General features: G+C 40.9%; 2 protein-coding genes and 1 long non-coding RNA gene across 6 annotated transcripts in view; 2 read left to right on the forward strand and 1 right to left on the reverse strand.

Annotated features, from left to right (window-relative positions):
* Positions 1–12,119, reverse strand: part of LOC105468484 (fer-1 like family member 6) — a 214,810-nt gene that overhangs the window by 97,482 nt on the left and 105,209 nt on the right. For all 3 annotated transcript variants that reach the window (XM_071067847.1, XM_011718682.2, XM_071067849.1), the window contains 4 exons: positions 10,561–10,661; positions 6,383–6,473; positions 2,448–2,567; positions 547–699 (listed from right to left, as the gene is read on the reverse strand). In XM_071067847.1, the coding sequence (XP_070923948.1) occupies positions 547–699; positions 2,448–2,567; positions 6,383–6,473; positions 10,561–10,661 (465 nt within the window). The remainder of the gene's footprint in view (positions 1–546; positions 700–2,447; positions 2,568–6,382; positions 6,474–10,560; positions 10,662–12,119) is intronic.
* The window catches only part of LOC139355756 (uncharacterized), a 35,346-nt gene that overhangs the window by 16,363 nt on the left and 6,864 nt on the right, over positions 1–12,119 (forward strand). Inside the window, exon 3 of one of the 2 annotated variants that reach the window (XR_011606767.1) lies at positions 3,374–3,507. The exons of the other annotated variant lie outside the window; for it this stretch is intronic. This is a non-coding gene — a long non-coding RNA (uncharacterized lncRNA). Of the gene's footprint in view, positions 1–3,373; positions 3,508–12,119 lie in introns of those variants that run through there. 2 annotated transcript variants of the gene reach the window in all.
* Positions 8,008–10,456, forward strand: LOC105468483 (putative uncharacterized protein FER1L6-AS1). Its single transcript, XM_011718679.2, is given in 4 exon segments — positions 8,008–8,204; positions 9,644–9,782; positions 9,784–9,852; positions 10,382–10,456. Coding segments are annotated over 4 exon segments (480 nt in total).

Below are 12,119 nucleotides of genomic sequence, written 5' to 3' on the forward strand. Positions count from 1 at the left end.
ATCACGAGGTCAGGAATTTGAGACCAGCCTGGCCAACATAGTGAAACCCCATCTCTACTAAAAATACAAAAAATTAGCTGGGCTTGGTGGCGGGCATCTGTAATCCCAGCTCCTTGGAAGGCTGAGGCAGGAGAACACTTGAATCTGGGAGGCAGAGGTTGCAGTGAGCCGAGGTCACATCACTGCACTCCAGTCCTGGTGACAGTGCAAGACACCATCATCTCGGGGAGGAAAAAAAAAAACCCTTAAGGTTAATTGTTATTACTACTAGCAATCAAAAAGGTAAAAATTAAAGTAACCCATTAGATTAAAAAAGAAACTTACGTGTGTCTGGTGATGTAACAGTTAAAAAATTTGAAAGAATTCCACCTAAAAGTGGTCTACTGAATTGCAATTTGAACCAAGAGACACCAAGGTGTTTTAGTTATCCTCCTACCTTTGAAAGCACTGGGGAACGGTGAGAGCCATGGACACACACTAGAAAGTCTGAGCCACCCTAGAGAAACAGAAATCTCCCTTCTTTTAGTTACAATACTGCACACTTACTTTGAGGAAGTGAGTTTTGATCTTGCCGCAGTGTTTGCCCATCTGCCCTGTGACCGGGGAATAGAGGAGGTCTTTGGAGGCGATGCGGGCGTAGGCCACTCTCCTGTTGTTGCTGAGCATCCAGATGAAAACATCAGGGATGGTGTGCTGGGGCTGTAGGAGTGGGATTTGAAAGGTTGGTACCGAACAAATGCACTTGCAGAGTTCTGCTATCCTGAAACAGTCCCTCTTCGACAAAACAAATGCTGTGACTGACACCATCTAGGCACTGAAACATCTATGCCATCAGGCAAATTAAGCGCAGTTTCCTAGAGAAGAGAAAGCCTTATTTAGGTCATGAATTAAAAGTGCATACAGCCGGGTGTGCTGGCTCACACCTGTAATCCCAGCACTTTGGGAGGCTGAGGTGGGTGGATCATGAGGTCAGGAGTTCGAGACCATCCTGGCCAATGTGGTGAAACCACGTCTCTACTAAAAATACAAAAATTAGCCAGGGGTAATGGCACTCGCCTATAGTTTCAGCTACTCAGGAGGCTGAGGCAGAAGAATCGCTTGAACCCAGGAGGCGGAGGAGGTTGCAGTGAGCCAAGATCATGCCATTGCACTCCAGCCTGGGCAACAGAGTGAGACTCCATCTCAAAAAATAAAAAATAAAAAAAGTGCATACAAACCCACATGTCAAATTGCCCATATGAGAACATGCAAGTCGGACCTGTGATCTGGCGTCTTTGGTAGCCTACTTTTCTCCATCTGCAGGACAAACACTTTTGCACAACTTCCCATGGATTTTTTCCAGTCTCGTAATAATGATTTAGTTTTATGCACTCCTCAGAGCCAGATAACATTTCCAGAATATTCAAATGAAACAACAAAAACAAAAATCTATGCATGTCTTTGAATGACTTTACTTACACTTGCTCTTAGGCAAGTATTTCTGCAAGGAACTGTGTACCTATAATATGATTGCAAAATATTTTATTTCCATTTTAAGTGGTTATTCAGCAGGAACTCAGCTAAATTGCATAGGAAACTAGATTTTAAAGTTGAATTAATCAAGATAGAAAGAGTAGAATTCCATGCCAAGTGGCCCATTAGGTTGTAAATGTTTGAAATGCACATTTCTGAACAAACAAAACTCTCAACACAAAAAGAGGTATATTGTTATAAACAAGGCTTTGACATTCCTGGACTGGAAGCAGATGCTCTGTGTTTCCAATCCCTAGTGATCGGGTGTAACTAATCCCCGAAGAGGGCATCCCTTCTCTCTTCTGAGTGCTTATTCAAATTCCTATGTCTACTGACTGCTTGTCTCACCGAGTAATATGCCGCCAGGGAATGACTGATTTGCAATAAGAACTGCAATTTTCAAGAAAAACAGAAACAGTAAATCTCTCTCCCTGAAATCTTTCCACAAAAAAAAACCCTGTTTTAGAAGTTTCTACACATTTGCAGGCTTCAAGAACGAATGTCAGTATCTGACAGATGCAAATATGAGGGCTCTTTTTAAACAGGTCATTCTAGAAGTCACCAGAAGACACTGTTTACAACTAACTTTAAAATGAGAAGCTGCCGTGCCCTTTACTGGGCACGAATTTAAATCCTTTTATAGTTGAAAACCTATCAAAGTTCCCGGTGCGTATGTTGACTTCACCCAAGCCCATTAGCAAATGTGCCTTTTACTTTGCTGAATGCTCAGGTTTTGTTTTTTAAAAAAATCAATAAAGCTGTACATTTTTGGTTTAATTTAAAAATCTCTTCTCTAAACTAGGAGTGCCTGCGCAGCCCACTAGGGCTGGGGAGAAAAACATTGATTCGTATTTCACCCGTACCAACCATTCAAACCTCCTTGGAAGACATTCAGTCTAACCTTCCAAATGAGGTTTGCCTTTAGAGTCAATTACCTCGTCAACAAGAAAGCGGATTTTTTCCACAAAGTTTTGGGCTTCGTGAATCATTTCATCAAGAGGTAACTTTTTCTTCTGCTGCTGAATGATCCCCTTGGCCTCCTTGCGCATTGCTTCCTAAAACAAGACAAGAGTCATTGTAGGTCTTTCTAGAGATCTGGACAAGAAGAAGCATCCTGTTGCTGAAGAGGCCTGAAGGTCCTGGTGAGCTCCACACTGAGCCACTCACGTGGACTGTTCCAGGGTCTGCCGCCGTGCACGCTGCCCCCTTAGTGGAAACTTCACAGGATTATGGAGGCAGTAATATCATCTCACCTCCGCTTGACAGATGAGAAGCTGAGGTCCAGAAAGGCCACAGGCTTATCAAGGTTACATGGCTTATTAACCAGCACCTGAATCTAAGTTGATATGGTTTGGCTGTGTCCCACCCAAATTTCATCTTGAACTGTAATTCCCATAATCCCCACATATCATGGGAGGGACCTGGTGGGAGGTAATTTAATCATGGAGGCATTTACCCTCATGCTGTTCTCGTGATAGTAAGGTTCTCATGATATCTGATGGTTTTATAAGAAGCTTTTCTCCCTTTTGCTTGGCACTTCTCTTGCCTGCCACCATGTAAGACATGATTTGCTCCTTCTTGCCTTCCACCATGACTGGCGGCCACCATGGCCTCCTAGCCATGTGGAACTGTGCGTCAATTAAACCTCTTTCCTTTATAATTACCCAGTCTTGGGTATGTCTTTATTAGCAGTGTGAGAACAGAGGCTTTCTGATATTTAACAACAACAACTACGATAATAGCAGCCTAAGGTGTACTGAGATGTTCCTCTGTGCCAGGCAATATTCTAACCTCTGTATTAATCCTTTGTTACTCCTCATAACAGTCTTATGAAGTAGGTTCTATTAATTCCATTTTACAGCTGAGGAAGCAGTAATGCAGCTACTGAATGGCAGAGCCAGAGCTGACCCCCAGCTACATCCAGAGTCCAGTGCTTAACCACTGCACTCACCACCTCTTCCTGGAGGTATGGTGGCTGCTTTCAGACCAAGAAGACATCATATGAGAAATGCTGCCAGAAAGTTCAGTGTAAGTGGTTGGAAAACCCAAAAGTGTTTGATTCATTTGTTTAGCTCACATTTATGTGCTTAGGAAAAAAGTATTTACAGTGACTTCTAAGGCCCTGTGTGAGTTGGCCCTGCCACTGTCTGTTTCATCTTATAATATTCCTTCCTCGCTCACTGTGCCTCAGGCACACTGGTCCTCAGAAGCCCTAGAACATGACAAACTTTCTCCATCCTAAAGCTGGTGTATTAGTCTTTTCTCATGCTGCTAATAAAGACATACCCGAGACTGGGTAATTTATAAAGGAAAGAGGTTTAATGGAGAACTCACAGTTCTACATGGCTGGGGAGGCCTCATGGGGAAAATCATGGTGGAAGGCAAGGAGGAGCAAGTCACGCCTTACATAGATGGCGGCAGGCAAAGAAAGAGAGCTTGTGCAGGGAAACTACCCTTTGTAAACCATCAGATCTCATGAGACTTATTCACTATCATGACAACAGCATGGGAAAGACCTGCCCCCATGATTCAATTACCTCCCAGCAGATCCCTCCCACAACATGTGAGAGTTCAAGATGAGATTTGGGTGGAGACACAGCCAAACCATATTAGCTGGTATGCTTGGTGTTTCCTCTTGCTCAGATGTTCTTCCTAGTCTCTACATGGCTGGTTTCTTCTCATCTTTAAGGCCTCGACTTAAATGTCACCACTGTATTATATACCCCCATGTTTTCCTGATCCCTGTGGCTTTTTAGAATTTCCTTTTGAATCACAATCTGTAATAATTTTTATGTATTTTCTGTTTACCTGTCTCTCTTCTATCTTAACCATTAATGCGTAAACTTCAGTAGGACAAGGACCTCCTCTGTCTTGTCCTTACTGTATGCTCAGTGTCTAACGAGTTTCTGGCACATAGGTGTTAAATAAATGTTTATGGAATGAATGAACTACTCAATCTAGAAATTCCTCAAGGACAAGCACCAAGTTCTTCTAGCTTTGTTCCCAGCATCTAGAGGAGTGTGTGGCACGTAGGAAGCCTCTGCTAATGTTGACTGGAAGAAATGCATACCTGTTATCTACCAGGCACTATGCTTGGAGCCCAGGTCTGGGACAGAGAGAAGAAATAATGCTTCATTTCCCCAAGACATTGACAGGTTGGTGAGGTGAAAACAATACATGCACATAATTAAAATGCATGAAGCACTGTGGTACTAGACAGGGGCAAAGCTGGTTACCTGGAGAGTATGACATTTGAGCTGAATTTTAAAATGTGAATAGAATTCATCAGAGAGTAAGAAGACAGAGGGAACAGTTACATGTGAATATACATAATCATCGAGGATTCAAAATTGTCAGAGCATAGATACATGGGAACAAACTAAAGAGGGATAAGACTGGGATGCTAGGTTGGGGCCAGACATTAAACAGCCCAATATATCATGCAAAAGGGATTTAGACTTTATCCTATGAATGATTGAGAGAATCCAATGATTTTTTTGAATAATGATCTAATCAGGCTTGTGTTTTAGAAAGATCATGCTGGTTGTGGTATGGAAGATGGATTAGAGGAAGACTTTTGCAATACTCTAGAACAGAGATGCTAAGAAACTCAGTTTAGGCAGTGACTGTGAAGATGAAGAAGTGGAGTTCATTCCAGAGTCACTAAGAGGCAGAATCTACAGGACCAATATTCAAATGGCTACTTAAGGTGAGAGACAAAGAGCCAATGTTGAAGCTTAGCCCTCTTGTTTGAGCAGTCAGTCTGGCTGGTGGTACCAATGCAGGATGTTGAACAAGTTGAGATAAGGTGATGGGCTCAGTAGGATACACAGAGTTTGGGGTGATATAAGCATGGAGATGCCCACTAGGAGGCTGGAAATGCAGGTCTAGAGATGAGGAGGGAGACCTAGGCCACTAAAAAAGATATTGAAATAATCAGGCCAAGGGCTGTCAGACAATGTGAAGACAGAACTCTGCAGAAAACATGGAGCAGAGGGAAGCTGCAGAGATAGCACTTCAGCCAGAGGTGCTGAAAAAAGCCAGCATAGGAAGAAGGTCTTATTGATGGTGAGAATCTAGCCTCCCTGAAATGTTCCAGAGGACAGAAAAGCAGCATTCTGGGAAGAAGGATGGATGAGGAGTTAGGAGACCTGGGTTTTAGTTTTTGGACTACAGTTAACTAGCTGTGATCTTTAGAAAAAGTCATTTAATCTCTCTGAGCCCCACTCATACTTTAAAATGTCCCTGAGAAGTCAAGCACTGAGTAATCTTTCTTTGCAGAATTATCCTGGCCTCACATGAAATGTCCCTTGGTGCCCTTGCTGGAACTGACATTTCCAATTGAGGTAATCCAGGGCCTGACTTGGTCTGGCAATTCTAGTCACCAGTCATTAAAGAAGAACTGGGCAACTATTAGGCACCTAGTACATGCAGGTTCCCAGGACACAGAGGGGTGTCAACTCCTGACCTGTTCTCAAGAAGCGCTTACAAATTTTAACACAATTCTCAATAGGAAGAACCTGAAGTCAAGGAGCACAGTTATTTCTTTTGATCTCTTGGCTTGTGGGGCACAGGGCCAAGCAAGTCTACTGCCTTTAACAAAATATGAAGGTCAAGAAAATGAGCTAGAGGGCACCTATTCTCCATCAGAATAGGAAGTAGGACCAGTGGGCTTCTAGTTCATCCTTATAAACCTTCAATAAATGTTCATTTCTTTTCAGCTTAACAAATGTTCCCTTCTCACTCTTGTCTCTGCATCCCAAAAATGTATGACCTTTAAACCTTATCCTCATTTGGTCTGTGAACTATGCCTCATCTGTGAGGTTTATTTTTAACTCTGTCCACAAAGTATAAATAGATTTTCACATACCAGCTCCTGCCAACAGAGCGTAAGTCGCTTCTTATCTAAAGTGGTTTGGTTCAACATCTTGGGCTTTTTTTCTGCTTCAGAGATAAAGGCACTGTAAGAAAAGAATAACAATTTTGAAACCTACTTAGTGAAAATCCATTTATATAATTCTAGAGGTTTGCAAATATCATTTCTGCAATACATTGGAAAGCTTTTGAAGCCATTAAACCAATATTTTTAATTTAGGATTAAGCCACAATGTATTAACTTTTCCAAGAGACAAAATGAGAACTGGAAATGATGCCCAGACCCAACATTAGTTTTGGGGAACAGGTGTTTTTTCCACTTACTTTCAGTACAATCCATTGTGATTGCTATAAAAATTCATAACAAAACCCACAAAATGCTGTTTTTCTTCATCTTACAAATTTAACACACACCAAAAGTTTCCTGAAAAGTTGTATGTAAAACAAATATTTTAGATTCAATACTTAGATGTATCCCTACCATTTAAAAACAATAGGAAAGACTGAGTAGTAACATTTTTTGGAGATGAAGTTAAACATGTATTCAAAAGAAAAATAGTAAAGATTGTGAATGCAATTCAAGAAGAAAAATGTAAATGGACTAAACGCTTGGGGAAATAAGATATTTTCCTTACTAGTGATAACTTAAATGTAAATTAAAATCAATACCATTTTACCTATAAAAATGAATAATATTCAAGGTTGGTGAAGATGTTGGGAGATAGTTACTCTTCTACTTTATTGAAGGTGGGTGTAGATTCTTACAGTGTTTTAGAGGCTACTTGATAGCACCTATCAAAATTTAAATTTGATTCAAAATTAAAGTAAATTATGCTAGAATTCTTACCCTTAAGATTATGTTTACACAATCATATGTATTGTAGCACTGTTCATAGTAGCAAAATAAGTGGGAACAACTTAAATGTCATTAGGGACTAGTTAAATATATCATGGCACATAAAAGCAATTGAATATTCAGGATATCTATTATGTGCACCTGTAGAAAGATGCCTGTGATATTTTGCTGAATGAAAAGGCAACCTGCTGAGCAAATGTGTGATATCATTTGTGAAGAAATGTGTTATTTTATGAGTGTGTACATGAGGATGCGTGTTTCCAAATGCACAGAAAAAAGTCCAGGAGGACAAATCAAACTATTCTCACTGGAGAGTAGGATTGGAGAGAGAATTGAGAAGAACTTTCATACTTGATATATTTGGTTTTTTTTTAATGATGAGCATGATCATTTCAATGATGAGCACTTCTGATGAAAAAAATCAATTATAAAGGAAACAAAAAGGAAAACCTAAGATGCCACACCACCTAGGACAAGGTCCCATACCAGACTCTACCCACTGGTGGTTGGAAGTCTCACCAGAAATCCTCCTTGGACACACTAGTAACACTACCTTTTCTTTAAATTTTAAAAAGGAATAAAAAGGATTATATTTTGAAGAGGGAATCTTGTTGCCCCAATTCCTGCCTTTTCTTGTGGCAGAAGGAATTCCATGTCACTCTCCAGAATGGCTCAGTGCAGGTAGACATGATCACTTCTGATCCCTTTCCTTTCCCCACAGGGAGAAATAATTTGTTTCCTCGTTAAAATTGGGGTAAATGACCATGGCACACGTTTCTGTTCATTCTTCATCTTTCAGACCCAGCCTGCCTGCTAGCTGTGAACACCCCCCTTACCTTCACGTGTCCCATGGCGAGTGCCCTGTCCCTGTGAGAGGCAAGGGCGAGATGGAGGGAGAAGCCCTGTTGAGCTGCTTGGCCATGAACAGGCTCAGGGAACAGGAAGCTTGCCTTGACCTCGGGTCCAAGCTGCTTTCTCAAATCCAGCTTTTCCAATTATAAAACATTTTGATCTCTGTCTTATTCTAATATTTTTTTCAGTTGGTTATAAACTTGAAAAAGGGTGAATGATTAACTGTCATCCCAAGTAATCCCCTAACATAGAGAAGTTATTGAGCTATTAATTTGCTCATAAACAGTTTCTAAAAGTATGCATTGTGAAGTTTTTTCAAATGCTTAAAGGGAATTGCAGGTGGCACTAAACAGCTCACAACAGCAGTAGCACTAATGTGTGTTTCTGTGTGTGTGTGTTTCTGTATGTGTGTGTGTTTCTGTATGTGTGTGTGTTTCTGTGTGTGTGTATATATATCTTTTATAATGAAAAACAAGAAATAAAAACTATTTATTTGCTTTCCCTTTTTTTGTAAAGTAAAAATTATTGAGTAGTTGAGAGATTGGGGAGGCAGAACTTAAAAAGCTGAACACCAGAATTTAGCTACTCCCTGCCTTTCATCAGATGAATCTCCACTCCCTTTCCATTAGTTCCATTGTTCCATTATGACAAGTTCTCATATTTGCTCAAATCTTAACCTAGTTAATTTCAAGGGTTAGTCCAAGTTGTTTCCTTAAAGTGTCAGCCGCCTCTAAGATGGCTCCAGCGAGTCCCACCTCCTTCAATTCATGTTACTGTGTAATCTCCTCCCTTTGAAGATGGGCTGGGCCTAGTGACTTGCTTCTAACAGAATAGTCAAGAGTGATGGGCTGTCACTTCCAAGAGGCATGGGAGACTCTGACTTCTGTCTTGCTGGGATGTTCTCTCCAACTCTTTGTGCTTGCTGGCTCGAATGAAGCCAGCTGCTCTGTCATGAGAGGCAGCTTAGAGAGGCTCACATGGCAAGGCAACAGCTAGTGAGAAATTGAAGTCCTCAGCCCAATGGCCCATGAAAAACTGAATTCTGCAAATGACCACATGAGTGATCTTGGAAGTGAATCCATCCCAGTGGAGCCTTAATATGACTGCAGTCAGGGAAGAGACTCTGACCCAAAGGACCCAGCTGAGCCACACCCGGCCCCCTGGCCCACAGAAACAGTGAGATAATAACTATGGTGTTAAGCCACTGAGTTTTGGGGAAATTTCTCAGTAAAAGATAATTAACTATATAGCCTATTTTTTTTTATCTTTCATTATATTGTCTGACCTCTAGAATAAGGGTTACTAATTGGTACTCAATATGTTGTATAAAATTTTCATTAAATTGTGTTGGAACACAGAAAACAATTCCCTAAAATATGGTGCTTCATCATGCCGAGTGCTTTGAAAATTGGAAGGCCTCAGCAATAAGCCTCAGAACCAGGGTTTCTCTCTGACCTTTTCCATGTCTCCCTGTCTCTCTGATCCTCTTTTCCGAGGCACCAGCAGAGACTCTTTACATTTTCCTCTCAGACTAAGAAAGCTTAAAAGTGATTGTCTTAAGACTCCCTCCCTAGAGATCTCATCAAATAACCAGGAAAGATCAACCAACAGAGAAGAGACTGGAATCATCACCTGCCCTGAAAGACTTTGCATCTGTTCTTCTAAGGACAGCTCCAAGAGATTACCTGGGGGGACTTTGTATAAAAACTAAGACAACCTGTGTTCCTGTGCAGCTTCATCCCTCACCTTCCCCTAAGGTTGGCCTCCCATCTCCCTGGTCCATTCGTTCTTCCTAATGATTTACTGTCCCTCAAAAGAAATGTCTAGATTCTCCATCTCCCCCATCCCGTCTAAAAAAGGATATATAAGCTTCTGTACTGCACTGGGTAATTGAGTAATCACTCTGTGGTTCTCCCCTGTGCACGTTAATACATTTGCATGCCTTTTCTCCTATTAATCTACTTTTTGTCAGTTGATTTCCACTGAGCCTTCAGAGATGGGAGGGAAGGTTTTCCCTCAGCCCCTATAATAGTATATTTAGTATAATAGTTGATTTTCAGAGAGCCTTCAGAGAAGAGATGTTTTCCCTCAGCCCAACAACAGTGTTTTATATATTAATAGCTTATGCTTCTAACCATCTAAGTGTCACATAGTTGCTGAGTGTCTACCACATGCACAGCACCACGCTGGTACACTAACACTACTAGCATTTTTCTTGTTTCCTACAGAGTCTCTGTAGTAAGTCTTCCTTTGCTTTTTCCACCTTTGATTTATGTTTGAGTTAAGTGTCGAGAAGCAGTAGTCAGTCCACAAGCACCAGTGAAATTACTGAACAAAATTAAGATGGATACAGCACTCTAAAACACCCATTTGAATGCATAGGAAATCGACTCCTCTCTCAAGGTAATGAAAAGCTGAGTCCACAGAAGCTCAGCTCTGCCTATGCCGGCTGTCTCTCCCGGTACCTGCTCTGACTGATGAAGTCACTGAACACTGTTTTCATTTTCTCTTCAGGTGCCTCCTGTGAAATCTTGATCAAATCTCTCACTTCTTCTATACTTTCTTCCTGAAAACAAACCACAGAGGTGGAGAGATGAGGCGGTGGGAATGAGATTGGTAGTAGAGATACTAATTGTAACATACTAGAAAGAACAGCTAATTTTTTGTTTTGGAAATGAAGGAAGATTTATCTAGTTTTCTTGTACTTGAATTGGAAAATGCTACTGCATTCTAACTTTGAACCTTTCTTTTAATAAGTGGAATTGGTCCAGACACAAGTCTTCTCCCATACTGTTCAAACTCATTGTTTCTGTTATAGATCCATTCCCTAATGGGTACCATTTATTTAGAATCTACTCTCTGGGGAAACCTAATAATGTGGGAAATAGCTAACAATGTAGAGTAATTAGATATAATTACCCAAAACTTCAAAAGTAATGTTCAAGTCAATTTTTTACATAGGGATATAATCATATTGAATAATCCCTGAAATTAAAGGGTTCCCTGTTCTTCTGATTACATGAGTTTTGGGCCACGTAATGGGACAGATTGTACATGGCAATGGCCCTATGCTTGTATACTTAATAATCACACTTTTCCTTTGGGACTAAATTCTAGAATTCTATTTAGTGACCTGGAGGAAAACGGCACCTAAGGGGAAGTATATGTGTTACTACGCCTTTGCTAGAATTTATGAAACTGTATTCTCTACCATATCTCAAAGTCTGGTGCCTGGGGACATATGTTCCCCCTCTTTACACCTTCACTATAAGAATAGGAAACATTGTGGCATAGTTAAGGATTTGGGCTCCAGAGTCAGATTGCCTTGGTTCAAATCCAGGCTCTATAACTTACAAGTGAATTAATCCATTTATGCCCAATTTCCTTATCTGTAGAATGAAATAATAACAGAACGCACCTACAACACTATAGGGGGTGTGAATATCCTCAAACAGCGCTGGTAGTTAGTAAACATTCAGTCATGTCTCTCATGGTAGTTAGCCATGATATGCCAAGCATGGCAGGGATGCCAACATTGATAAAGGAATTAGAAATGAATGTCACTATGGCCTCTAGGAAAAAAATTCTGATTTGCTTTGTCAAGACTCTTGGAGATAAATGTCAAGACTCTTGGAGAAAAATGTGAAGACTCTTGGAGATAAAGGATCTGTTTTGTCTGAAGGAGAAGTAAGACCATCCTAACCAAGACAGTCTGGGACCTCCATGTGCTGTGACCCCAGACTAGGTCTCCTGAACACTCTCAGAGTTTATCTCCATGATGCCTGGAATCCCCATGGTCAGACACAATACTTTGTTTTACAAATTTGGAGACAAGGATTATAAAGCAGATGGGACAGAGAAATTTGTTCTTGACTTAGCATAGGTTTTACTGGAACAGGAGGGTCAAGACAAGGATGATCTGGTAAGGCATGTGGGACAGAGTAGTGGGAGCACGGGAGTAGGAGAGAAGAATTTATAAAGGGAAGGAGCAAGATATCAGAGAAACAGAGGTCCCAGCTTTCTC

This window comes from Macaca nemestrina, chromosome 8 (assembly GCF_043159975.1).
Source record: "Macaca nemestrina isolate mMacNem1 chromosome 8, mMacNem.hap1, whole genome shotgun sequence".
In the NCBI taxonomy this organism is placed as follows: Eukaryota; Metazoa; Chordata; class Mammalia; order Primates; family Cercopithecidae; genus Macaca; species Macaca nemestrina.